Here is a 26,309-nt window from a genome sequence, read left to right as displayed (position 1 = left end):
TATTTCCAAAATCTAATTCTTTTTTAGAGTTTGTATATCCCTCGCTACCTGCTTCTTTGTTCTTTTGTGAATCCCCTTTGTGATGAGGTATACCAGTCTTGGTTTTTGTTTTTTCTTGTAAGCTACACATTTGAAAAGTTAGATGGTATTATAGAGTTTCTTGGGGAGCTTTCCTTAACTTTGCTATAGATCTAGCAAGAAAATTCTATGTTTTAGAAAGATGGACTTACTAATACGAGCCTTTGTATTTTGTTTGGGCTTCATTAGAACGAGCCAGAGTCAAATTTTAAATTCATGGGTTTAAGGAAATTGTTCTAAGATGCTGGTGTTTTTTAATTATTACTTTTGTTCCTATATAATTTTTAGACTAAAGTTTCTAGGATAGTATGGAAGATTTCACTTTCATTTTCAAAAAGTGTTCTCATGCTTATGTTCTTTTTGGTATGCTGTTTACAGTTCATTGCAAGAAGGTTATTAAACAGTCTTAAGAGATGATCACATATAAGAAAGTAAAAATCATTCTGTCACATTTTGACATTTGCCTTTCAAGTCTTTTTTGAGCTTTTAAGTGTCATAGAAATATGTCATACATGCTGCTGCTGCTGCTAAGTCGATTCAGTCATGTCCAACTCTATGCGACCCCATAGACAGCAGCCCACCAGGCTCCCCCATCCCTGGGATTCTCCAGGCAAGAACACTGGAGTGGGGTGCCATTTCCTTCTCCAATGCATGAAAGTGTAAAGTTAAAGTGAAGCTGCTCAGTCATGTCCGACTCTTTGCAACCCCATGGACTGCAGCCCATCAGCCTCCTCCGTCCATGTGATTTTCCAGGCAAGAGTACTGGAGTGGGGTGCCATTGCCTTCTCCGATGTCATACATATGATTGTATAAAACATTTAAATAGTTTAAAGAGTATAAACTGAACATCCATTATAGCTAAATTCCAGGTTTAGGAATAGAACATCATCAGCATGCAGTCTATCCATGTCCTTTCCATAGTTAAATTTCTCTTTTACACCTCCAGAGATCACTTCTGTGTTATTCACTTTGCTGCCTTTTTATTTAAAAATTTTATGTGCATTTATAAACAATTCATTTTTGTTTTGCATGTTTTAAGAGTTTGATATAAAAGGAATCATAGTGTATTTTTTGTGACTTGATTTGCATCATCATCGTGAGAGTTACTCATGTTGATTTAAGGATGTAATTCATTTTGTTTCTCTATACCAGGAGTCAGCAAACTTCTTTCTATGTAAAGAGTCAGATGGTGAATATTTTAGGTTTTTGTCAGAACTTGTCAGAACTACTCAGCACTCCCTGATCCTATGAAAGCAGCATCAGATGATACATAAATGAATTGGTGTGCTGTGTTCCAATAAAATTTTATTTACAAATACAGGCTGCAAGCAGGATTGGCTGTGGTCTGGCACCCTTGCTCTGTAGTATTCCGTTTTATGAATGTTCTGTAACTTACTGATGGGGATTTTTCCCACAAAGTGTTGTGTGTATTTAAAACTTGGTAGATTTCACTGTTAATATCCTGTAAAATTTACACATAAATAAATAGATCTGATGGTACTTTTCTTACACATCATCAAACTTTAGGTCTCATAGCTCAAGAAAAACCTTTGTAAATAGCAAGGAACTTCTCAGGGTTATAAAAATTTTATAATGAGCATCCCCATTTAGGAAATAGGTATTTTGCTATTTGTCATTTCCTGTCACTTGAAATATAGGCCCTTCGTGGTGCACTTATGTTTCAGAGGTCTTCTTAGTTTCTTATAGAACATTCTGCTTTGATTGTATGTGGTTGGACTGACAAAATTCAGTGTATTTAATACATTTTGCCTGTTTAAAAATTCTGTTTTAAAAGTGTTTTGTGCTGGGTATTGGAAAGTTTGATACTACCAGGACCATATGCATCTCTGGATGACATTACTTAGGCACAAGAAAGGGTTGGCAGCCCGAGCCTTAGGTACTTAAGTTTCCCTTTTGGGCTGCTCCTACCCTCCTACACAAGGTAATTGTGAGGTTATAGATAATGAGAGTGCCAGTCAAACTACTGGGAACTTTTGATTTCACAAGTGCTAACCAAAAAATAGGGCTCGACCAATTGAGGTATTCAAAACTGTGGCCACGGTACTCTGAGGAAACTGTTGTTTCCTGGACTCTTAATAAATAAAAGATCTGCACTTCAACTGAGCCCTCTTGTAGATAGTCGTCTGTTCTTTTCTATGGTTTTTGACTCTTCTTTTTGTTGTCTTGAAAGTCAGGTTATATCCTAGTGTAGGTTTGTTATAATTTACCCTGTTTGAGACTTAACTTCACTCTTTAATCTGCAAAAGCATCAATTCTTCGGCATCAGCTTTCTTTATGGTCCAACTCGCACATCCATACATGACTACTGGAAAAAACCATAGCTTTGACTAGATGGACCTTTGTCGGCAAAGTAATGTCTCTGCTTTTTAATACACTGTCAAGGTTTGTCATAGCTTTTCTTCTGAGGAACAAGCGCCTCTTAATTTCATGACTGTAGTCACCAGCTGCAGTGGTTTTGGAGCCTAAGAAAACAAAGTCAGCCACTGTTTCCATTCTTTCTCCATCTCTTTGCCATGAAGTGAAGGGGCTGGATGCCATGATCTTAGTTTTTTGAATGTTGCCCTTTAAGCCAGCTTTTTCACTCTCCTCTTTCATTTTCATCAAGAGGCTCTTCAGTTCCTCTTCACTTTCTGCCATAAGGGTGGTGTCATCTGCATATGTGAGGTTATTCAGATGACAACCTTGATTCCAGCTTGTGCTTTGTCCAGCCCAGCATTTTGCATGATGTACTCTGCATGTAAGTTAAATAAACAGGGTGACAATATACGGCCTTCACCTACTCCTTTTCCAATTTGGAACTAGTCCGTTGATCCATATCCTGTTCTAACTGTTGCTTCTGGATCAGAATACAGATTTCTCAGGAGGCAGGTAAGGTGGTGTGGTATTCCCATCTCTTTAAGAATTTTCCACACTTTGTTGTGATCCACACAGTCAGAGGCTTTAGCATAGTTAATGAAGCCGAAGTAGATGTTTCTCTGGAACTCTCTTGCTTTTTCCATGACCCAAAGGATGTTGGCAATTTGATCTCTGGTTCCTCTGCCTTTTCTAAATCCATCTTGTACATATGAAAGTTCATGGTTCATGTACTATTGAAGCCTCACTTGGAGAATTTTGAGCATTACTTTGCTAGCATTTGAGATGAGTGCATTTGTGCAGTAGTTTGAAGAATCTTTGGCATTGCCTTCTTTGGGATTGGAATGAAAACTGACGTTTTCCGGTCCTGTGGCGAGTTTCCAAATTTGCTGGCATATTGAGTGCAGCACTTTCACAGCATCATCTTTTAGGACTTGAAATAGCACAGCTAAATTCCATCACCTCCACTAGCTTTGTTCATAGTGATGCTTCATAAGGCCTACTTGACTTCACACTGCAGGATGTCTGGATCTAGGTGAATTATAGCACCATTGCGGTTATCTGGGTCATGAAGATCTTTTTTGTATGGTTCTTCTGTGTATTCTTGCCACCTCTTTTTAATATCTTCTGCTTCTGTTAGGTCCATGCCATTTCTGTCCTTTATTGTGCCTATCTTTGCATGAAATGTTCCCTTGGTATCTCTAGTTTTCTTGAAGAGATCTCTAGTCTTTCCCATTCTGTTGTTTTCCTCTCTCTCTCTCTGCACTGATCCCCGAGGAAGGCTTTCTTCTCTCTCCGTGCTCTTCTCTGGAACTCTGCATTCAGTTGGGTGTCTTTCCTTCTCTCTTTTCCTTTCCTTCCCTTCTTTTCTCAGCTGTGGTAAGGCCTCCGCAGAAGCCGTTTCGTCATCCCCAAGACAAAGCAATGCAAACAGGATCCCTCCCAGGGCTCAGCAATTTCAAGACTCGTCCCCTATCATCTGTGGTGCCACCAGGCTTGCACTCACCATAGGCAGTCAGGGCAGTCAAAGTCGGGGCAGAGTGCAAGCAACTTAGAAGTTAGGTCAGAGGCCTACTCTGCTCTGTCTCTGAAGCCTGAAAAAGACTATTTATTTAATTTCCCTAATAGTGGGGAGGTTTTGTCCCTGGGAGAGAGTTGAGGTCTGAGAACTGGAGAGACGGAGGAGTCCCACTATGAGGAGATATGGCTCTGATGTTCACAAATCCTTTAGATGTGTTCTAACTGTGGCCACGGTTCTCTGAAGAAACTGTTGTATTGTTTCCTGGACTCTGTTAATAAATGAAAGATCTGTTCAACTGAGCCCTCTTGTCTTGTAGATAGTAGTCTGTTCTTTTCTATGGTTTTTGACTCTTTTCTCTTTGTTGTCTTGAAAGTCAGGTTATATCCTAGTGTAGGTTTGTTATTATTTACCCTGCTTGAGACTTCACTCCTTTAATCTGAAGACAAGTGTTTTTTTTTTTTCAGGTATGGGAAGTACTGTTTTTATTTCTATTATCTCACCCACTGTTTCTGTTCTCTCCTAAAAACTCCTTTTAAACATAGGGAGCATCTGATTCTGTCCTCTCTTAACATCTTCCATTTTGCGAATTCTTTAACCCTTCTGTTGAGTTTTTATTTTGTCAGCTGTTGTTTTCCCTTTGATCCGTTTTGAGTTTTTACTTGGTTCTTTGTCATTCTTGCTTATTCTTCATTCATTGGTGTTAAATTTCTTGTCAGTTTGTTTTGTTCGCTGTTTCTCTGGTGTGGGAATTCTCCCTTGTTTTGGGGAGCAGGTCAGGCTCTAGAAATTGTCTCTTGTGGGGATAAAGAAACAACTTCACGTTTGGGGTTGTGTAGCTTCTCTGAATTCATCTGTTGTGAGAGTCTGTGGAGACCTCCCTATGGGCAGTTTCACATTTGCCTTTTCCTGGCTTCCAGCTCTCTGCAGAGAGCTCAGTTCTGGCTCCCAACCTTCTATACCTGGGGCTGAAGCCCTATCTTCCAGCGCTGTTGGCTGTTGAAAACGAGTCCTAAAATCCCACATCCAGTTCTGTGCCCCGTGTATCTATAGGAGTTCTGTCAGTTTCTGGCACCTAGAGAGTTCACCATTCTAGCTTTTGAGCTTTGCTGTATTTTTTTTTTTTAATATATTATCCATATTTCTCTGTGTTTAGGGGGTGGAGGATTGGTTGGTATTCTCTGACAAGAATATATCAGAAGTTTGCAGTTAGTGGAACGCCTGAAAATTATATATGAAATATTGGACTTTCATCAGTTCCTTTAGAGTGGTTTAGAACCATTGTTCTCTGTTGAGCTAAAATCTCAACTTCATTGATTCTGGTTCTGTCCTTTAAATAATTTATAGTTAAGTACAGTTATTTTTGTACCATGACAACTCTTAGAAAAACCTAAGAATGACTCTTCAAATGGTGTTGCTTCCATCATTTGTGGTTCCCCAGGTCATCTTCTTTTTGACCTGACAGTTTTCTTTAATTGTGGTGTATGAAGGTGCAATTCTAAACCACTCATCCCCTCAGTATACTTAATTTGGTATGATGTAGAATCTATGAGTCCTTTTAGAAGTTTTGATCCAGTTATTTGAAATTCACTCAAGTTCAAGTATAAAATGAATATATTGGGTCATTACAGTAGTGACTTGTTTTTTTTTTAAAAAAACAAAACCCCAAAGGGTAGGAATTGTGCAGGTAGGAATTTGAAACCCAGGCAGAACCAAAGCGGCTTTCTCTAGTCTTTTCTCTTCTAGATTGTGTGGTTATCATCTCTGTGCCTTTGCCTCATCATTAACTGTGTCTTTCAGTCTGACTTTCTCTTGCACACGGCTGTCCTGACCTGGCCATGTGTGGGTCCACAGGCTGAATAAAGTCTCCAATAAGAGGATCTGGTTGCCTTAGGATGGATTCAGTATCCACCTTTGATGCAGTTGCTGTATGTGGACGTGGGAGGGAGGTCAGATGGTGAAAGGTTCGCTGCTTCTGTGTCTAGAGGTAGTCAGGTTTTCTTAGAAAGTCTTGGGACTGGGACGGTTATGCACTCTTGAAACCGTAACAGACGAAGATCAGAGCCTTTAGCAGCCAGTGGACTTTTCCTCCATTTAATTGACACTTTTCTAGACTGTGGATAGACCATTTACTGCTCTCATAAAACATTTCTGTTCCCGTTCTATAAAGTTACCAAAAGAATGATGCTCACTGAAATTTGGATTTACTATCTCTGGTCCATGATAGTTCCCTGACTGGCTATTTTCTCAGATGCCTTTTGGTTCCTTGTGAGCACATATTTCTCTGCAAATTTGCCCTGTTCTAACACATTGAAGAAGCTCAGAATCCGGGTCAGAGGCTTAGAGTTTCATGAGGTTCTTTTCTTATTCTTTTACCAGTGGGATATTCTTTCCCCTTTGACCTTTGGTATTGTACAACAGTTGAATAATGTTCACTGGTAGAGAATAATATGTATGTTCAGGTCTTTCTGTTCCCTGGTGAATTTTGTGTTAAATATGATCACTAGGGCTTCAAGAATGTCTTGCCCAGGAAAATGCTGCTTGCTAGGCTTTCTGAAACCCCTAAAATAGGGGAACGCAGCTAATTCTTCACTGCATTTGCTTACTTAGCTCTCAATGAAACTCGGTTCTTACTAGTTTTAGTTTGTGGGGTTTTATCAGAAAACACTTTGTTTCTCTTTAAAAGGACATTTTTCCGTCTTCCGTCTTGGGAAGTATGGAAAGGGCCCCTCTCCTCTGTGTGTCCATTCACTGACGTGTTTCTTTGTTTTGCAGGGACAAGCTCTGGGGGGTCTGTGTCTCCGTCCTGGCCCTCTTGCCTCGAGTCCTCAGGTTGATGCTGCAGAGCCTGCGGGTGAACAGAGCCGGGCCTGAGGAGCTGCCTGTAGTGGGCCAGCTGCTCCGCCTGTTGCTGCAGCACGCTCCCCTCAGGACCCACATGTTGACCAACGCCATCTTGGTGCAGCAGATCATCAAGAATATCACAGTAAGAAGCACCAACAGGGCCGTCCACTGCTTGTACTAGATTCATGGGCACGGAGGTGGTTGTGGGAGGCCAGGGCTCCTGCACCTTGACAGACTCCTGGGATTAAGCCCAGCGTGGTGGTTTCTTAAGACTTCCCCTGGCGTCTGGTAACTGTCACTGATTCCAGAATCAGTACTAAAAGTCTTAAAATACTTTAACTAAATTAAGGTGGCAGGCAGCTTAGTTGGAAAAGGTACAGGCATCAGAGTCAGTCCTACCTGGATTATGATACAAATTCTATTGATTGACTATGGTGATTTGGCAAGTTTTCTCTTTTTTTTTTTAACCTATCTGAGCTTGTTTTCCTAACTGTAGAAATGGAAATAGCAGCAACTTTGTTGGGTTTTGTTGACCACAATGAAATCATCCAAGTAAAGTTTATACTGACATTTATTAAGTACCCAACAAATGTTAGCTGTCATTAAGGAAATTTAGCAGGAATAAACTGCAGACCTATTTCTGGTCACTTAGATCACTGGAGAGGGGGAAAAAGCTGGAAGTTGTAGGCTTCAGCTTTGTCTAACAGTTGGTTCTGTGTTCACCTGGGGCAGGCAGCTCTGTTTCTTAAGGATTCATTTGGGTGTTTTGGTCTGGAGAGTTGAAATGAGGTTTTTTTGATTGGAGGAAGTTATTAATTGGTGTATATATAATAATACTTCAGAGTCATAGAGCTTATACACGCATAAACATAGGATGTATTCTGAATCTCGTCAGTAATGGAAGACGAAGCATAATTCAGAAGTAGAAGGAAGTCAAGAATTTGGAGAATCAGCCCATCTGTATAAGAATGACAAATTGGGCCCTGTAGAATTACTATTCTCAGTTGATGTTAATGCAGAAATCATGAGATTCTAGAATGCAAAAGGGCAGAAATACAGAGTAAGGGGTGGTTAACGGTGCAATTTCATCAGTGCCTAGCAGAGGTGGGAGGGAAGAGACCCAACAAGAAACTGGTAGCACTTGTGCTTGAGGCTGAAACTCGAGTTTTAGCCCCTGTGGTAGTTCCCCAGCAGTAGGTTCCCTTGTCAGTGAGCTTTACTGTGGTATTGATAGATGATGGTACTACTGCAAGGGACTCTTGAGATCTTGTTTGGGTGTGATAAAAACCAGCAGGAAGCAGTTTTGGCAGCACTCGCACATTCTTCTCGTTTCCTTTGCAGACACTGAAGAGCGGAGGCGCGCAGGAGCAGTGGCTCACAGACTTGCATTACTGCTTCAGCGTGCACATCACTGGGCATCCCCAGGGCCCCAACGCACTGAGTGCCGTGTATTGAAAAGGCACTGCGGCACCTCTGTTGGAAACTGTTTATTCACATCTAATTTTGAAGAGAGACTGATGTCATAAATGTTTGTTATTAAAGCTGAACTTTTAAAGAAGCTGTTTATGAACCTTCCTTTGCACTGAAACAGGAAAATGCTTGGGAGTTGCCACTGATGCACAGGCTGGCTTCTTGGACTAGCGTGTGATGTGTGGTTAAGTATATACATCCCATAGCTAAGTATGTATAAAATACAGAGCAATAATATCGTACCTCCTGTTATATTCTAAGAAACCAGCTGAATCTTTTCAGCTCCATCTAGGCAAACCTCATTCTGTATGTTCTCAGTCCCAGTTCATTCAGACAGCAACAGACTAGTTTTCGGTTTCATTTGGGAGTGGTTGCCTCCCACCTTGGAGTTGTGTTGTTTACAGAGGATTTCTAGCAGGATTTCAAGACCGTACTCCCATTGTTGTGAATTTTCCTATACCTAAGTGCTGTTTGGTCTGAGCTGCAAAACTCTTAAAAAATCATTTTTCTACTAGTGATTATAATTTTTGTTACAATCATTTTCACAATAATGATGTAATTAGCCAACTGTAAAAAAAAAATCCAAGTATTTAACACTTTATTGTTTCCAGTCTCTGTCAGGACAGGGGTGGCAGTAATCTTAAACAGAAGCAGTCCTAGAAATACCTGTGAGCCTAATATGTCTACATTCCTAGTAGCTTTGCCCTTAAAAGATATGAAGAACCCTGTAATCACTGATTTTATTTAAACCAAATGTTCTTCAAGAGCTGGAATGCATAGTTCACACAGTGCCAGAGGAAAGGCAATTTGACAAGACGGCTCACCTCTGCAGGTCAGGCAGAAAATAGAAGTAGGAGATTAAGGCCCGAGCCGGCGCCGTGTGTGTGAAGGATCTGGGCCGTAGGCCTGCCGACTGAGGCCTGGTGCCAGGGTGCAGACGCTGGTGCTCAGCAGGAGGAACGCCGCTCACCGAGAGGACGCGGCAGCCACTTGTGGCCTCCAGAGGCTGACGAGGAAACTAAAACGTAAGCCGTCAACAGTATACCTAGGACAGCCTTACAACCTCTAAAAGCAAACACTGGGTCATGACTCTGGTCTAAAAATCATAACAGGATGTGGTGTCTGTAATGAAGTCCATTGCATTTGACTCCAGAAAAGTAGTGAGCTGAAGGCAGTTGCTGTGGGCCAGGCTCCTCCCCATCTCACTTAGGTTCTTCAGACTGGAGTCAACAAAGCCAGGCTTGCACCAGCTGGCAGGGAGAAATCCCAACCCAGCATCATCTTCAGTGCTCACTTTCTTAGTTCTGCATAGAGTCACTGTTGTTACTATCAAGTCTTCTTTTCCAGTCCTGCTGAAGTGGAGGCAGACGGGCAGTTCTGCACAGGTATGGACTACCCTGGTCCTTTCAGTGCAGGTGAAGAATTTACAAAACAGTGCTATGTGAGAGCAGAAGGAAAACATTTCTTTTCAGCTGTTAACCACATTTTCAGGCTAATAAGGCTTTGGGATATTAAAGTTGCGTAAAGTGTAAAAGCTAATCAGAGAACTTGAAGTCTGCACTAGCTATCCGAGCCCCCCGGGCACAGTCTTCCTCCTCAGGCAGTCAAAGCTTTAGTTTGTTTCTTGATGGGTTAGCTGATTGCAGGTTGTAAGAAAAATTCTGTGATCTCCCACTGTTCTCAAGGAGGTGAATACACTGCAAGTTGCTCACTGTTAAACAACAGATACTCAAATTATTAATGCTGAAGGGCAGGGTGGGGAGGAAAAGGGGTTTAGGTTTGGACTACCCATGGGACCCAATAAGGTGATGGCTGGTTTATGGTAGAGACAGGATGACATTAGCCCCTCCTTTTCCATCCTCTCAAAGATACTTGACATCTTTTTAAGGAAGAACCTTGACTGTGGGGGCAGGTGCCTGAGGAGCTAGGACTGGAACGTAGGTCTTCAGTTTGCTTGAAATAACCACTATGATGCTGCTTTCTCTGCATCTCCTCTTAACACGACAGTTAAGACAGGATGCTACAGTTGGAAAACTCGTGGTGCGCTCAACCCTCTCACTTAACAAATGAGGATGCTGAGGCCCCGAGGAGTTAAAGAGCCGCTGTGGAGGCTGTATTGCTGATTGTTGCTCCTAACTTAATGTGAAGCAAAGAAGCAAGCATGAAAGGTGAGTAGTTTTTTTAAAAAGTTACAAAGGTAATCGTTCTCTTCTGTTTTTATAACTGTTATTCAATAAAGCTGAAGTGAACTGTTTTGGAACTCATGTTTTCTGGGTGCTTTGCTGTATATCAAGTTGTCTTGTTATCTGCATACCCCTCTGTAGGTGCAGGGATATTCTGCATTCATACAGGGGGTACCATTTTTACTAAGCCGTGGTTATTCCATTCATTGGAATGGGATTTTTTTAGAGGAAGTTTTTAATGAGATGGGCCCCAAATTTGGGACATTTCTCCCTCTCTCTTCTCTGACCCATTATTATGCTGCTGTTCTTTGTGGGTGTGGGTGGTTTGCAGGTGGGTGGGAAGACTGGGGAGAATGCAATTGTTTGTTTCCTGGATGCATGTAAAGAAACAGTCCAAGGAGTTTGTTTCTTTGGTTTATCCAGCTAACTTTCTATTCCTTTTAAGAGATAAAAGCACTACTAACATCTCTCCTTGAGTTGAAGGTTAGGAGCCACAATCTGAACTCAGATGTGAGCACCTACAATATGCCCAACAATGCACTAAAGCTAAGTGAACAGTGAACAAAAGTCAAACATCCTTAACTTGATGGAATTTTCAAAGCAAAAAAAATTAAAACTTTTAAAAAACTTTTTGGCTGTGCCTCAAGGAATGTGGAATCTTAGATCCCTGACGTGGAATGGAACCCACACCCCCTGCAATGGAAGTGCAGACTGCCAGGGAAGTCCCTCAAAGCAAAAATTTCTACTCAAGGTAAAGACTAAAACAAACGGCTTGTCTTCCTTGGTTCAGTTGGCCATGTGAACATGTGATGCCATGTTGCAGAAACAAATGTCTGTCCAAGTCATGTCCATTTCATGGAAATTTATAGACATGTATTCTGAATAAAACATGGGCTGCAGCTAACTAGCTTGCTGCAGCTAACTAGCTTGCTGCTCTGCCCATCAGCCTTATTCACAGGTTAATGATTAATGTGGGTGGGTAGGTGGGCCTCATAAAACCTTTGTCCCCAAGCTTGGGTTCAGGAAAACATTCTCTTCCGTCCTCATCTATTTTCAAGCCAGTGTAGAATAAACACGCTGATAATTCATATATAGTTCTAAGAAACTATTAACTTTATTTTGTTTCTTCTGTCTTTAACTGTGAGTCATTTAACTTAAAACCTCTTATGCTGTTAAACACCTTCATTTTTAAAGATTTGATTGTCTTGGACTTTCTTGAGGCAGAGTAAAATACCAAAATACCAAAAATGCTACGTCTTAAAAAGTAATTTTATCTAACAGTTGTTTTTGAAACTATTCTTCAGTTCACTCAAGATAACTAGAGGTGTGTGTGTGTGTGTTTTCTTTCTTTTAAACCTAGAACTATGGGCCTGATTCCTTTGAGTTTCTAATTGCCCTGATCAGCTTGCCTATGTTACATGAATTGCCCAACTCTTATTAAAGCTTTGGTAGTAATTACTGTCCCCCCATCTCCAGATTTTCCCCCATCAAAAACTAAATGAATGTTAAAGTTCATGCTGACAGTCATTGTTCACCTCCCCAGCTGCACCCTGTTCCCGCCGGATGACTGGATCAGGGACTGGGGGAGCGTGTTGCCATAGCCACCTATGAGAAACACTAGACCTGGCATTAACTGCTGACAGCACTGAACTTATCACCTGCATTTAATGCTGGCATGAATGGAGGGGCCCTGAGTAAGACACTCTTGTCTTGGGCTAAAAAGAAAGTTCCCTGAACTGCTCCTGTGTGAGTGAAAGTGTGGACAGTTGAACCTGAGCTGGACCTGCTATTAAAATATCCTCCTGAAATGGCCCTAAAAGCCAAAAGCCAGAATTTGTAGTAAAAGGACTTCTTCCCATCTTTGAGGAGGAGATGGTGGACCTTAATGGGAAACCAAAACAGAACAAGAACTCCCAGGATATTACTTTGAAGAATAACACTATTTGTGCTTACCCCTCCTATATGTGAACAAGTATGGTAAAGTGATCAGTAAAGAGGTGCCATTTATTATTTCTGCTGGAGGTAATGTTATAGTTTTGGGTTATAAAAATAACGTCTCTTCTGAAGACGAGATGTTTATTGTGGTGATAATTCCATGAAAGGGGGATGAAAAACATGCAGTCCTGAAATCAACTGGCCATTGGAACCCCCTGGCAGTCTGCTCTAATGTCTCCACCTTTGGGGATGAAACAGAAAAGGGAAGTGTTTCTCATATGGTCTCCCCTGTCTGCTTTGCCCATGTAGGGACTGCCTTACCTGAGTTGAGACCCAGCACAGAATGGGCTTTTGAAGATCTTGTGGGCTGACGTACTTTCCCTTCTTGAGAACCTGAAATCAACCAACAATTATCTGTTTTTTAACCAATGACAGCTGTAGCCTGACCAAGTGCTGAATTTTTTATTGAGGTAAAGCCTTGAGTTTGCAGGTGTCCACCAAGATAAATTAGGTATGTGGAGAACCACATAGGTCCAGGTCTGGAGATCTGCTACCAAGGCCACAGATCTGTTTGTGAAGGTGCCTTAACTTTTGTTCTCTCCATTGAGGAGTGAGTCAGGCACTCTCCAGAGCTGAAAGGGTTTCAGTATGCAGCAGTTTATTTGCCAAACAAGCACGTACTGTACTGCTTGGATCTGGGGTGTTCCCATAGACAGGCAGCTCTGTGCTATCTAAGCACAGGGAAGGTCAGCATGAGGCAGGCAGGGTCGGCCTGGGCCTGGGATCCTCTAACGAGAATTTAAGGGGAAACCTGGCAGCAGTCTAGAGAGCTTGTGTGGTGAGGCTTCCATTGGGAGGCCCAGCAGACGATCTCTTGACAGTAAGGCTCTCTTGGTTGAGATCAGAATGCTTCATGAAACCAATTCCAACCCAGAGTTGCTGCAAGGGAGGCATAAATATGATGAGAATTCTCTTGGTGCCTGGCTGTTTAATAAAGTTCCTACCTAAATGGAGGTTTGCCCAATGTAATTAAATCCTGTTTCAAAATCTGAGGTGACACACTTCGGGGGTGCTACCATAAAGTACAGAGAAGGACAATTACCGTAGATCTGTTTGAGCACTGAGTGCCTGGTGGGCTTGGTGCCTGAGCTGCCCTTGGGTGGACTCTTGGTGGTCTTGCTTACTGCCATGGTCTTTGGGGGTTTCAGTTCCAGTTCCTTCCTCCAAACCTGGAGAATCAAAGCCAGGCACTCTCGGTTCCATCTGTCCATATCTCTGGCTCCAAGCTGCTTCAAGTGCAGGAGGTGCGACAGGTGCTTCCTGAGCTGGTAGCTGGGGAGTCAGAGGAGGCAGAGAATTTAAGGTCATAGTACTGAGAAAACCAATGTTGCTTGAAGTTCCTAGAAGCTATAGGATAGTAGTTGCTGAACTCTTGTGAGATTCATTCAAACTCCCATTCCTAATTTCAGTGGCAGTATGTTGTATATGGAGTTCTGTCCCTGTCCATCAGTTATTTGCTGAACTAGGTATCACTTAGATGGGTCCTTGCCAAAGTGGGACAGGCCGATGTGTAAACAAATGAAGTATGAGAAGTACTAGGTGAGAGCTAGGAGCTAGATGGCTGGTGTTTGTGCTGGGTTTTAAGGGATAAGTGAAAGCTTGCTAGGCAGGGAAGGGCATTCTGGGTAGTAGAATTGACGTGATTAGAGATGTGGGCATTTGTGCATGAATCTTTACTAGCGGAGTGAGATGTGTGCAAAGGATTATGTATTTGGTAAGGCAAGGAGGATTGGAGGCTGGGCCCCACTGTGGAAGGAACCAGCCTATGGTCAGGGCCTCCTGTATACCAGGCACCTCCCCTGTGGTTAAGTCTGAAAGTAAACCCGTGAGGTAGACGTTATGAAGCTGACAAAGGCTGAGTATAGAGGGGAACATCACCAAGATGGTGACATAAGTCCATTTTGACTGCTCCCCATCACAAGAACAGCAGCTAATATTCATGGATAAGACAGCAGTGAGAAAATCCTGGAACATGGGGATGAGGCTAAAGCACCCCCTGCTCTAGAGACCGAGACAGATTTAGAAGGGTAACCGTTTGAGCAGCTCCATGCTGACAGCATTGCCTTCCCCCAGGCTGGCACAGCACCACACGGAGAGGTCTGCCCTGAGCCTGCTATGCTTCCAGTGGGAAAACAGCCCAGGGTGGACATCCAGCTCCCCCAGCATCATGGGTTGCTTCTTGGGAGCAACTCGAGTCTTACTCCATGGGGACTGCAAGGGACTCTGGGACTTAATTACTGGGAATCCAGTGATGACAGAGAAGGAATGAGGAGCTTGTAACAACCAGCATAGGGATCTTGGCAGAGCCTGCCTGTAGAGTCCAAGTAGTAGTTCAAACCAGTAGCTCTGTTTGGACTCTAGAAACAAGATGGCAGCACAGTCTGACCAGGGAGCCCACTGGTATTCAAGTTTCCCTGATGCAGCTTCTTGTACAAAAAACCCTGCTGGCCTTGGAGCCTAGTCTGACCCTGCCCCGGCAGGAGAGCTGAGTCATAGCCCAGCCCATGGCTGAGTGTCGTTTCTGGTCGCTTCCTGATCAGAAAGGCTGGCCAGACCACCTGGAAGCTGTGTAGCCCAGCAATGCTCAATGCAAAGCAGGCAGAGCCGATCATCCACAAAGCCAACAGCATTGTTCAGCCAGGGACCTTGGGAAGCAGGGCAGCTTGAATCAAGATCATGAAGAAGCCACCTTTGGAACCAGTTCGTCACTCTGCCTGGGTAGGGAAAATAATTCCAAGCCCCACCAAATACAGCCTTCAGCCCGTCCAACCAGGAGACCTCACCAGAGTACACTCTTGAAACCTATCCCATAGTCCTTAGAGTAGCACTTGAAAAGAGGACTGCCCGTGGCTTTCCCCCTCTACAGAATAAAACCAGTGGCTGTGTCTGGCCAGGGAATTCAGTGCCCATGCTGGGGCGTCCTCCTATCCAACCAGAGCCGGAAGGTAAATCCTAGCTCTGCCTACTGCCAGTCTTGACTAAGTATGCCTGACCAGAGAAGCCAGGCAACTTGCAGAGCCCAACCTACAGACTCACTTGAGCAGGGAACCAAAGCAGCAGTCCTGTCCACCCACCGCCACACAGTCTTAGAGCTTAGGCAGCAGCCTTGCCCAAAAAGAGAAAGCAAGTCCCACCTGCCCAAGTACATTATCAGCAGACACATCCAGAAACCCAAACTGAGCTCAGTGTTGAAGAACCGTCTCTGCCAAAGCAAACTTGTGAGAGGAGACTGCTTATTCAAATGCATAGATGCCAACATGAACCAAGGATACAACTCCCCCCACCGCCAAAAAAAAGAAAAACCACAGGTAAATATGATACCAAAGGAAATAATGATATTTTAAGATACTTTATATAAGCTTCATGGTAATCACAGGGGTAAAACCTGTACTAATTACACCAAGGAACATGATAAAGTCAATGCAGATTGATACCAGAAGGCATCAAAACACAAAAAAGACAGTAGGATAAGATGGAACAATGGATCAAAAAAACAAGACAGCAAAACGGCAACAGTATATCCTTACCTACTAATAATTGGGCTGAGGTGGCACTAGTGGTAAAGAACCTGCCTGCCAATACAGGAGACGGGAGAGACGTGGGTTCGATCCCTGGGGTGGGAAGATCCCCTGGTGGAGGGCGTGGCAACCCACTCGAGTATTCTTGCCCGCAGTATCCCATGGACAGAGGAGCCTGGAGGGCTACAGTCCATAGGGTCACACAGACTTGGGCATGACTGAAGCAGCTTAGCACACATGTACCAATAATTATTCTAAATGTAGAAAATTTAAAACAGAACTACCATATGATCCAGCATTCCCACTTCTGAGTATATAACTGAAGGAGATGAAAGCAGTACATTGAAGAGATCCCTATATCCACAGCAGCAGCATTTTACAATAGCTAGGACATGGAAACAACGTAAGTGTCCACTGATGGATGAATGAATGAAGAAGTTTTATATATACACAAATAGAATACTGTACATTATATATGTATTATCAGTTCAGTCACTCACTCGTGTCCGACTCTAGGACCCCATGGACTGCAGCATGCCACGCTTCCCTCCCTGTCCATCACCAACTCCCAGAGCCTACTCAAACACATCCATCGCATCAGTGATGCCATCCAGCCATCTCATCCTCTGTCATCCCCTTCTCCCACCTTCAATCTTTCCCAGCATCAGGCTCTTTTCCAGTGAGTCAGTTCTTCACATCAGGTGGCCAAAGTATTGGAGTTTCAGCTTCAGCATCAGTCCTTCCAATGAATATTCAGGACTGATTTTCTTTAGGATTAACTGGTTGGATCTCCTTGCAGTCCAAGGGACTCTCAAGAGTCTTTTCAAAACCACATTTCAAAAGCATCAATTCTTCAGCACTCGGCTTTCTTTACAGGCCAACTCTCACATCCATACATGACTACTGGAAAAACCATAGCTTTGACTAAATGGACCTTTGTTGGTAATGTCTCTGCTTTTTAATATGCTGCCTAGGTTGGTCATAGTGTTTCTTCCAATATATATATGTATTATATATATACACAATAGAATATTATTCTGTCATAAAATAAAAAGAAATGCTGCCATTTGCAGCAACACAGACAAACCCTAAAGACCTTATTTCAGATAAAGATAAATACTGTATTATTTCACTTACATGTACAATCTTCAAAAACAAATCCAAAGAGAAATCAGATGTGTGGTCATCAGAGATTGGGGGAGAGGAGTTGGATGAACATGATCAAAAGGTACAAACTTCCAGTTAGAAGACAAATAAGTACTGGGGATACAATGTACCATGCGATGACTATAGTTAACACTTCTTTTATGACATATGTGAAAGTTTTAAAAGAGTAAATCCTAAGAGTTCTCATCACAAGGGAAAAAACCTTTTACCTATGTGAGATGGTGCTCACTAAACTTATGTGGTAATGGTTTTATAACATATGTAAACCAAGTCTTATGCTGTACACGTTAAACTTACGCAGTGCCACATCTCAATTATATCACAATAAAAATTGGAGGGAAAAGGCTATCAGAGCCAGGAGAAGCCAACATTCAAATCAGTGCTTGTCTAGTCCAGCAGCCAAACACCGCTAATGACTTGGTCTCTACTCGGTTCTTGGTGGGGATGCTCAGAGATTTCTAAGAACAGTGGCAAAGGTTAAGAGCTGAGTCTTACTAAGACCGTTCTGCTGGAGGGTGGAGCCTGGGTGGGGGAGAGGAGGGGCACCAGGGTGATGGCCATATTTACCTCTGGTGTTTTCCTTCCAGTGTTTATCCCATGTGCACTTCCGAAGCTCTTATTGAGCCCTTGGCTGTTGTGCAGCCTCCCAGGGAAGCTGCACCAGGGTTCTTTAACCACAGCTGATTAACTCCTCCTGGTGCGCCCACAGGGAGCTGCATGCCCGGTCTTAAAATACACCAGATGGGACAGAACCTTCTTCCCAAGTGCTCGAAGCTCTGTGCAGTGCTTGGTGCAGCCCTTCCCTCCTGTCCTAAAGGCTGATCTCAGTACAACTACAGCAGTTCTTCCTCTCTTTCCCCAGAGCATGACAAACCACAGCACCCCTTTACTAGAATGTACCATGTTTTCAAAAAGCCAGTTATAGAGAGAAGTAAGCGTTATGGGACAACACGGCTCCCCAGTTCAATTCTTCCATATCCCCTGCTCTGCGAGCGGAGCCTGGGAACCGAGGGGTTGGCTGCATTGACTCTGGTGTGGAGACTGAGTCTGTCCAATGGTCTCATGTTCTCAAGGAGAATGTGCACTCCTGGTTTGCTGAGAATCCAAACACACCCAATGGTCCCTTTCAGCCTGGGTGCAGGGCTCTTGTGATCCAGCTGCTCCTTGCTTATTTACTTCAAAACATGCTGGAGAGGAGCTGATGGGAAGTGCCTTACACAGCAACTCGTCACCACAGCAAGTTCCCAGCCCAGCTTGTCCAGTATCCAGTTTCAACCTTTAAACTAGTCAAGCCTTGACTGGTAATAAAACTCCCATTCTAGGACGAAGTTTCATTATCTCTGGGTCCCAGGTTCAATCTGCTCACCCCGTCCGGTGTGTTTTCAGCTGGCCCGCCTGCTTCCCTGGGCGTATGTCCTAGGACGGTGACCTGAGTTTATGGGAGCTCATGTGCTAAGCCCTGCTCCCCACCCCTGCCCTCAGGGCCCCTGAGGACACCTCGGACACCCTGTGTCGTCCTGGATGGCACTGAGGGCTCCTGGGCTTCAAACAGAAGACAGACGTGGCTGTAGCAGAAGCAATGAAGGGGTTTTAACTGTCGCTTGGCACGGGACTTGCCACAGTGTGCAGCTTCCCAGAAGCCCTGTGGGAGCTGATGTCCCAGGACTCAGGAATGCATAGGGTGCAACCAGAGGGGCCTGTGTGCCTGCCTCCCCAGGTGGGCGCACAGACTGGGAGTCCCCTGTTCCTCAGGAGAATGCCTGAAGGCTCATTTGCTGCTGCGGACACTGGTTGACAGGACCTGTCAGCTGCTAACTCTTCAAAGGAGCCAGAGGCCAGCCTGACAGGGAGGCCCTGCAGCTGGGGAGCAGCTGTGGGGCCCGATGTGGCAAGCCTCACAGGCTTGTTTGGATCCCAGGTTTCAGCTGAGATACTCAACAATAAGTTCCTCTGGGATGGTAGCCAGTGTACGTCCTGGCAGAACACCAAAGATGGGGGAGCGAGCACCCTTCCTATCTGTGGCTTCAGAGGTCACCGGTCTGAGTGGGAGGCCAGTACTGGCACATCCCAGCCCTGTAAGCGGGGCTGGCTGGTGAACCTCTCTGTGCTTGTCTCCTCCACCGTGGAACGGGGGAAGATGAGTGTCCCCGGTATCCCTCACAGGGTTACTGTGAGGATTACCCGAGTTAATACATGTACAACTACTTATAGCAGTGTCTGGCGGGAGTGCCAGATGAATGCAACTGCTGGTATTAGTAACAGTGATAACAACAAACCCCACAACATTATAAAAACATGTTGATGCAGTGAGACCATCCAGACAGCCTGTTCTCCAGCCTGTTCTGAGGTGAACAGCGTGAGGTTGGCCTGTGCCTCCATTATTTTGACCACGGCACACACTACCTTCACAGAGAACCTAAGGGAAAGATACCTGGACTTAAGTCAGATGGAACTTCGAGTGCTGGATCTGATCATTAGCACCAGCCTTGTTTCTTGAGAACGTCTGCTTGTCTGAAAAACAGGGATACAAATCCCTGTCATGTCAGCCTGTGGCATGGTTGGGAGACTGAGGAGATCAGGCCTGAGGTGACTGTAAGCAGGAGCCTAAGCAGACAGCAAGATGCCCTACAGTGGTGACCGTGCAGGTCTGGGCAGCTCGCTGGGCTCTGGGTGAGGAGGCTTCAGCACGAAGATCCCTGAGGCTTCTCCCTGGACCTCCCGAGACACTCAGCTCTCCCTCTGCCAGCATTAGGGTCTCTGGCACTTTCATCTCCCAACAGGGGCATTGATACATGGCACACCTGTGCTCGCACTGATCTGCTTGCTTTGTTCCCCCAACAAGCTTCCTCTCTACCGAGACGGAGACTGCATGGCTCCCACCTGCCCATGACGGTTCCGGCCCCGCCCCGGGTGTGGTCATCACTGGAAGGCCTAATCTGGACTGGGGCCTAGGGAGGGCCTGCGGTGTGAAAGGGATTATGAGAGATGTGAAAACCTGAAGCAAAGGACTTCCGCAGTCTTCCCACACTTACACCCGGGTGTATTCATCTCAGTACTTCAGGAAGCCCCTCCACTACTCCCAGCGCGCACTCCACTTTCTGAGCTCACACAGGTTTCTATGATGACTTTCAGTCACTCGATGCACTGTATCTAATGCCTGAGTAGTAAAGAGGGAAAATCATCTTGCATGTGCAATTCTTTAGAACTTATAAAGCACACGTTATCTCATTCCAGCAACCTGTCACAAAAGCAGGACAGGTTGCAGCAATTGTTAAACACCATTTTACAGAGGAGGAAACTGAGGGTCAGGGAGGCCACTGCTCAAGGTCGGATAACGTGTTAGAGCTTCACCTGAAACTCAGGCTTCCTGGTTTTTCATTTACCCACTATACCCACTACCCACTATCTTGGGTCCTTTCCTATCATTCTGGGTAAAAACACCTTCCAAATAGCTTAATATAAATTATTAAGATCTAAACATGTGGGAATCTCATAGGTAGGCTCAGTAAAACTGGCCTTGTCAGGCCAGCACATGCAATTCACTAGGAAGTATCACAGAGGGCTTTCCTGGTGGCTCCATGGTAAAAAAATCCACCTGCCAATGCAGGAGACACAGGTTCAGCCCCTGGTCTGGGAAGATCCCACACGCCTCGGAGCAGCTGGGCCTGTGTGCCACCACTGCTGAGTCTGTGCTCTAGAGCACATGCTCTGCAACAAGAGAAGCCACCGCAGTGAGAAGCCTGCCCACCACAACTAAAGAGTAGCCTCCGCTCACCTCAACCAGAAAAAAGCCCATGCAGCTATGAAGACCCAAAGAAGCCATAAATAAATAAAACTGCATATAAAGAAAGTGTCCCAGAGCAGAGGGAGGGAGTGTCGCGTCAGGTGGAGGACAGCCACAGAGCCAGAGCTGTGGTGGCGCCCTGCCTTCATACCTCCTCCAGGCCCGCTGGATGATCGCCGCTGCCTTGTTCTTTCTGCGGAACAGCTCCTTCCTGCTTCTTTCTCTCTGGATGATCTGCAGCCGCAGCTCTACGGGAAGAAGGTCAATGTTCACAGTCTGCCCAGGGAGGGGACCAGGAGCCGGATCAGTCTCCTTGGGTAGCCGAGTGTCTTCAGACCGGGCCAAAGTCCCCAGCTTCCTGACTCCTGATCTCAACACCTCTGTGCTTGGTGGCAAATCTGAGGAGGTCCCTCCTGTGAGCTTGTCCTGTGTCACTGTGTTCCTTGGCGTCCGGTGGTGGAGAGGACTCTGCCCAGCGTGGACCACTTCCCCCTTGGCACTGCCAGGCCGGCTGGACCCGGCCGGGGAGCGCCTCCCTCCTCTGAGCTCCTGGCTGCGCCTCTTCGGGGAGGCACGCATGGCCTTGGGTGCTGCGTCCTGCCGCCGGCTGGCCTTCCAGTGGCTGTCCTGCTGTGGAAGACTTGTGGCTGCCCAGCTGGGGTCCTCGCCTTCCGCATCGGGCCCGGCCCCCTTGACATGGGAGGGCTGCTTGGAGGAGCCTTTCCCCTTGTCACAGTGCTGCTCACCAGCTGTCTCACCTCTGGGCTTCTCGGCAGGGGAGACTCCCGCACGCCTGTTCGCATCACTGCCTTCGCTGGGGCTGAAGTGGACACAGGCAGATCGGCCTTTAGAATGTTCTCTGGCTGTTTCTTGGGGAGACAAGGAAGAAGGGGAGGAACCATTATTGTCCAAAACTTGGAGGGCAAGGCAGTTCTGCCCACTTGTTCACCAAAAAAATATTCAGACTTTTCCTTTCGTGTCACCATGATAGTGGTAGTATGATTAGGAAAAATTGTTTAACTTCTTTTTCTAGTAATGGTAGGTTAGACAACCTGAAAGCCTTCCCCTACAGAAACCGAGAAATACTGACTAAAATATAATAAACGTTATTTTAAAAGCACCATAGTGCCTTCAAGAAAAATAAAAGAAATCCCTGGGGGCCAGAAACAAAGAGAAAACCGAGAACTCTAGTAATAAGCTTGTGAGCTGATCCAGCGACTGGCAGGCAGGTGGTAGTGGCGAAGTGGGCAATGGCTGGTCTTATTAAATAACGGATTGTTTTAACATCCAGATAAGAACAGAAGACAAGCCTTGCAGGCAGAAAGTTAACTGGAAACAGGACACTGCACGAAGTCAGGACTCTTGAGGCAGTAAACTCTTGGGAAATGATAATCCAGATAAAAATATCTTCCCAGCACTGCTGCTGCCGCTGCTGAGTCACTTCAGTCGTGTCTGACTCTGTGCGACCCCATAGACGGCAGCCCACCAGGCTCCACTGTCCCTGGGATTTTCCAGGCAAGAGTATTGGAGTGGGGTGCCATCGCCTTCTCCGCTTCCCAGCACTAGAAGATGATAAAGAAATTTGTCTCAGCCTAGGTTCCAGATAGGGTAGAGGGTCATCCATGAGAGTTTGAAACCAAAGTGCTGTGCCTCACATAGGTTTGGTATTCATTTATTCTCAACCCAGAGGAAAAATTAATATAAAAATTAGTCTCAGGATGGTGGTATTGCAGGGGGCCTCATAGAAGCAAACACAGGCCGCACAGAGGGGACCTCCTAAAAATAACTTTGCAATCCAAAATTACAAAATACACAAGGAAACAGCCTACTATGAGGGATAGTTAACAGAGAAAAATAACAAGATTAGATCAACAAAAAATGTCAACTAATAGAACAATGTGTACATGCACATACATGTGCACAAAACGCACTCATTAAACACACAAAAGAAGTACAAAATTCGAGAAAAAAATTTTAAATAACTAAATATTATCTAAAGTGAAAATGTTAGTCTTGAACTTCTGCTTCTATAATGGCAGAATTAACGCATACTCAATAATCTAAAAAGCTAAAATATTACAACCACCTGTTTGACAGGTGGCGCTAGTGGTAAAGAACCTGCCTGCCAATGCAAGAGACATAAGAGACATCAGTTCGATCCCTGGGTTGGGAAGATCTCCTGGAAAAGGAAATGGCAACCCAGTCCAGTATTCTTGCCTGGAGAATCCCATGGACAGAGGAGCCTGGTGGGCTACAGTCCATGTGGTTGCAAAGAGTCAGATACAACTGAAGTGACTTAGCATGCATGTACCTGTCTGAGGCACTGAAGACCTAACAAGGCCAAGATCCAAGAAAATCAGGTGACCAGGAGATGAATAAGGCATTTGGGGCTACATATCCCTAAGGAAATAAGCTCCTTGAGGTTTGGAGGACAAAACTTGGAGTCCAGATTCAGCCAAGGAGCACTGGATTGGACTCCTCGATGGCTGTTCCAGGGAGAAAAGGTGAACTGGCAGTGGACTGGCCCTTGCCAGCACTGAAAGCCCCACTCTGCATCATCTCAGTTCTGGGACTGCAGTATGGTGACCTTGGATTGCTCTTTCTCCTGAATGCCTGGCAGAAGTCAACGTAAATCCACCCTGGAGGAATTATTAATCATACCATGCTAGGCTTTAAGTCATTTCTCTAATTTTTTATACTCAATGGTCCAGTACTTAGTGAAAAATATACAGGGAGATGATACAAGAGAAAATTGAGAGAAGAAGAGAAGGAGAGAGAACAGACAATAAAACAGACACACAGGTCATCCAGACGTGTTTTCAGAAACGGACTTTAAAATAACTATTCTTACATGTGGAAGAATATGTATATTCTTCAGGTATGAAGGAAGGGTATATAAGAAAATAGACTTGCATCTGCTCATTTGTACAAAACAAATATAGAAGGATAATCTGGAAACTGAAGAGACTAGATCCGATGGAGTGGGGAAGTGATAGAGAGATGAGGGAAATGGAAACAGCAGCAGGATGAGGCGGGAGAGACGCTTTCCTGAGTGAAACTTCCTGTACCGCTCTCTCAGACTCATTATAATGTTTCACATGTACCAAAACAAAATTTAAAAAAAAACACCACAGTGAATCAAAATAACAATGAGATACCACTACACATGGTAAAAATCAAAAATACTAACATCAAATGCTGGTGAGGGTGAGAAGCAACAGGAACCCTCCTTCATTGCTGGTGGGATGCAAAATGGTACAGCTGCTTTGGAAGACTGTTTGGCAGTTTCTTAAGAAACAGAACATATTCTTATCATACAATCCAGCAATCCTGCTCTTTGGTATCTTCCCAGATGAATTAAAACCTTATGTCTACCCAACATCCTGTACATGGGTGTTTATAGCAGCTTTATTCATAACTGCCCAAACTTGAGGCAGCCAAGATGTCCTTCAGTAGGTGAACATATAAATAAATTGTGCTATATCCAGACAATGGAATATTATTCAGCAATAAAAAGGAGTGAACTAAAAGGAAATGAGTTTTTAAAAAATGAACGTGTACCAAAAAGAAATGAGCTACCCAGCCACACAAAATATTATGAAGTGAAATATTACTATCCTTGCATGAATAGTACTAATACATATTAATAAGTGAAAGAAGTCACCATGAAAAGGCCATATACTGTATGATTCCAACTATATGACATTCTGGAAAAAGGGAAAATTCTGGAGACACTAAAAGGCTCAGTGGTTACCAGGGGTTCAGGAAAGACAGTGGATTTTTAGGGCAGTATGATAGTTAATGTAATGTCAACTTGACTGGTGTAAGAGATGCCCGGAGAGTTGGTAAAACACTATTTCTGGGTGTGTCTGTGAGGGTGTCTCTGGAAGAGATCAGCTTTTCAATTGGTGACCTGAGTAAAGAAGACCACCCTCACCAAGGCAGGTCGGCATAGTCCAATCTATTTAGGGCTTAAACAGAAAAAAAATGGTGGAGGAAAGGTGATTTTCCTTTTTTGCTAGAGCTGGGACATCCATTTTCTCCTGCCCTTGGGCATAGGTGTTCCTGTTTATCAAGCTTTTGGACTTGGACCAGGACTTGGACCAAGATTCCTGGGTGGCTCAGTGGTAAAGAATCCACTTACTGATGCAGGAGAGACACAGGTTCAATCCCTGGGTCAGGAAGGTCCTCTAGAGTAGGAAATGGCAACCCACTCCAGTATTCTTGCCTGGAAAATTCCAGGGATAGAGGAGCCTGGCGGGTGACAGTCCATGGGGTCACAAAGAGTCAGACACAACTGAGTATGACAACTTAAACCATCAGCCCCTCGATTTCCAAAACTTTGGACTCAGACTCAGAGCATCTGTTTCCTTGTTTTTAAGCTTTCAGACTCACTGAGTCACACTGCCAGCTTTCCTGGGTCTCCAGCTTCCAGATGCCAGACTATGGGTCTTCTCAGCCTCCATAATCAAACAAGCAGTCTATACCAAATCTCCTTTAATGTCTGCCTGCTTGCCTGCCTATCTATCTGTCTGTCTGTCTATTTGTCTATCTTATTGGTTCTGTTTCTCTGGAGACCCCTGATAAAAGCAGTAAAACTATTCTGTATGATACAAGTTATACAGAATGTGTAACACCAGGCGTGAATGCTGTTGTAAACTGGACTTGGGTGATAATGATATGTCAGTGTCAGTTCAGTTGAGTTGCTCATCGTGTCTCTTTGTGACCCCATGGACTGCAGCACTCCAGGCTTCCCTATCCTTCACCAACTCCCAGAGCTTGCTCAGACTCATGTCCATCAAGTTGGTGATGCTATCCAACCATCTCATCCTCTGTCGTCCCCTTCTCCTTCTGCCTTCAATCTTTCCCAGTATCAGGGTCTTTTCCAATGAGTCAGCTCTTCACATTATGTGGCCAAAGTACTGGAGCTTCAGCTTCAGCATCAGTCCTTCCAATGAATATCCAGGACTGATTTCCTTTAGGATTGACTGGTTTGATCTCCTTGCAGTCCAAGGGACTCTAAAGAGTCTTTTCCAACAACACAGTTCAAAAGCATCAATTCCCTAGTGCCAAACTTTCTTTATGGTCCAACTCTCTCATCCATACATGACTACTGGAAAAACCATTGCTTTGACTAGATAGATGGACCTTTGTCAGCAAAGTGATGTCCCTGCTTTTTAATATGCTGTCTAGGCTTTTCAGAGCTTTTCTTCCAAAGAGCAAGCATCTTTTAATTTCATGGCTGCAGTCACCATCTGCAGTGATTTTGGAGCCCAAGAAAATAGTCTGTCACTATTTCCATTGTTTCCCCATCTATTTGCCATGAAGTCATGGGGTCAGTTGCCATGATCTTCGTTTTTTGAATGTTGAGTTTTAAG

The 26,309-nt window shown here is 44.5% G+C and overlaps 2 protein-coding genes across 12 annotated transcripts in view; one reads left to right on the top strand and one right to left on the bottom strand.

Annotated features, from left to right (window-relative positions):
- The window catches only part of TEX10 (testis expressed 10), a 49,113-nt gene extending 40,741 nt beyond the window's left edge, over nt 1-8,372 (top strand). For all 6 annotated transcript variants that reach the window (XR_008713713.1, XM_055578648.1, XM_055578650.1 and 3 more), the window contains 2 exons: nt 6,746-6,956; nt 8,156-8,372. Coding sequence is in view for 5 of the 6 variants with exons in the window: in XM_055578648.1 (XP_055434623.1) it covers nt 6,746-6,956; nt 8,156-8,269 (325 nt within the window). In the remaining variant the exon portion in view is untranslated. The remainder of the gene's footprint in view (nt 1-6,745; nt 6,957-8,155) is intronic.
- Nucleotides 8,373-8,515: 143 nt separating this feature from the next.
- Nucleotides 8,516-26,309, bottom strand: part of INVS (inversin) — a 131,252-nt gene continuing 113,458 nt past the window's right edge. For 5 of the 6 annotated variants that reach the window (XM_055578640.1, XM_055578639.1, XM_055578641.1 and 2 more), the window contains 4 exons: nt 21,083-21,800; nt 13,505-13,734; nt 12,724-12,795; nt 8,516-9,995 (listed from right to left, as the gene is read on the bottom strand). In XM_055578640.1, coding sequence (XP_055434615.1) covers nt 9,889-9,995; nt 12,724-12,795; nt 13,505-13,734; nt 21,083-21,800 — 1,127 coding nt within the window. In that variant the 3' untranslated portion in view covers nt 8,516-9,888. The remainder of the gene's footprint in view (nt 9,996-12,723; nt 12,796-13,504; nt 13,735-21,082; nt 21,801-26,309) is intronic. The other variant, XM_055578643.1, reaches the window with a different exon arrangement.

Source organism: Bubalus kerabau, chromosome 4 (genome assembly GCF_029407905.1).
Source record: "Bubalus kerabau isolate K-KA32 ecotype Philippines breed swamp buffalo chromosome 4, PCC_UOA_SB_1v2, whole genome shotgun sequence".
In the NCBI taxonomy this organism is placed as follows: Eukaryota; Metazoa; Chordata; class Mammalia; order Artiodactyla; family Bovidae; genus Bubalus; species Bubalus kerabau.
This window is presented reverse-complemented; position numbering and strand designations above follow the sequence as displayed.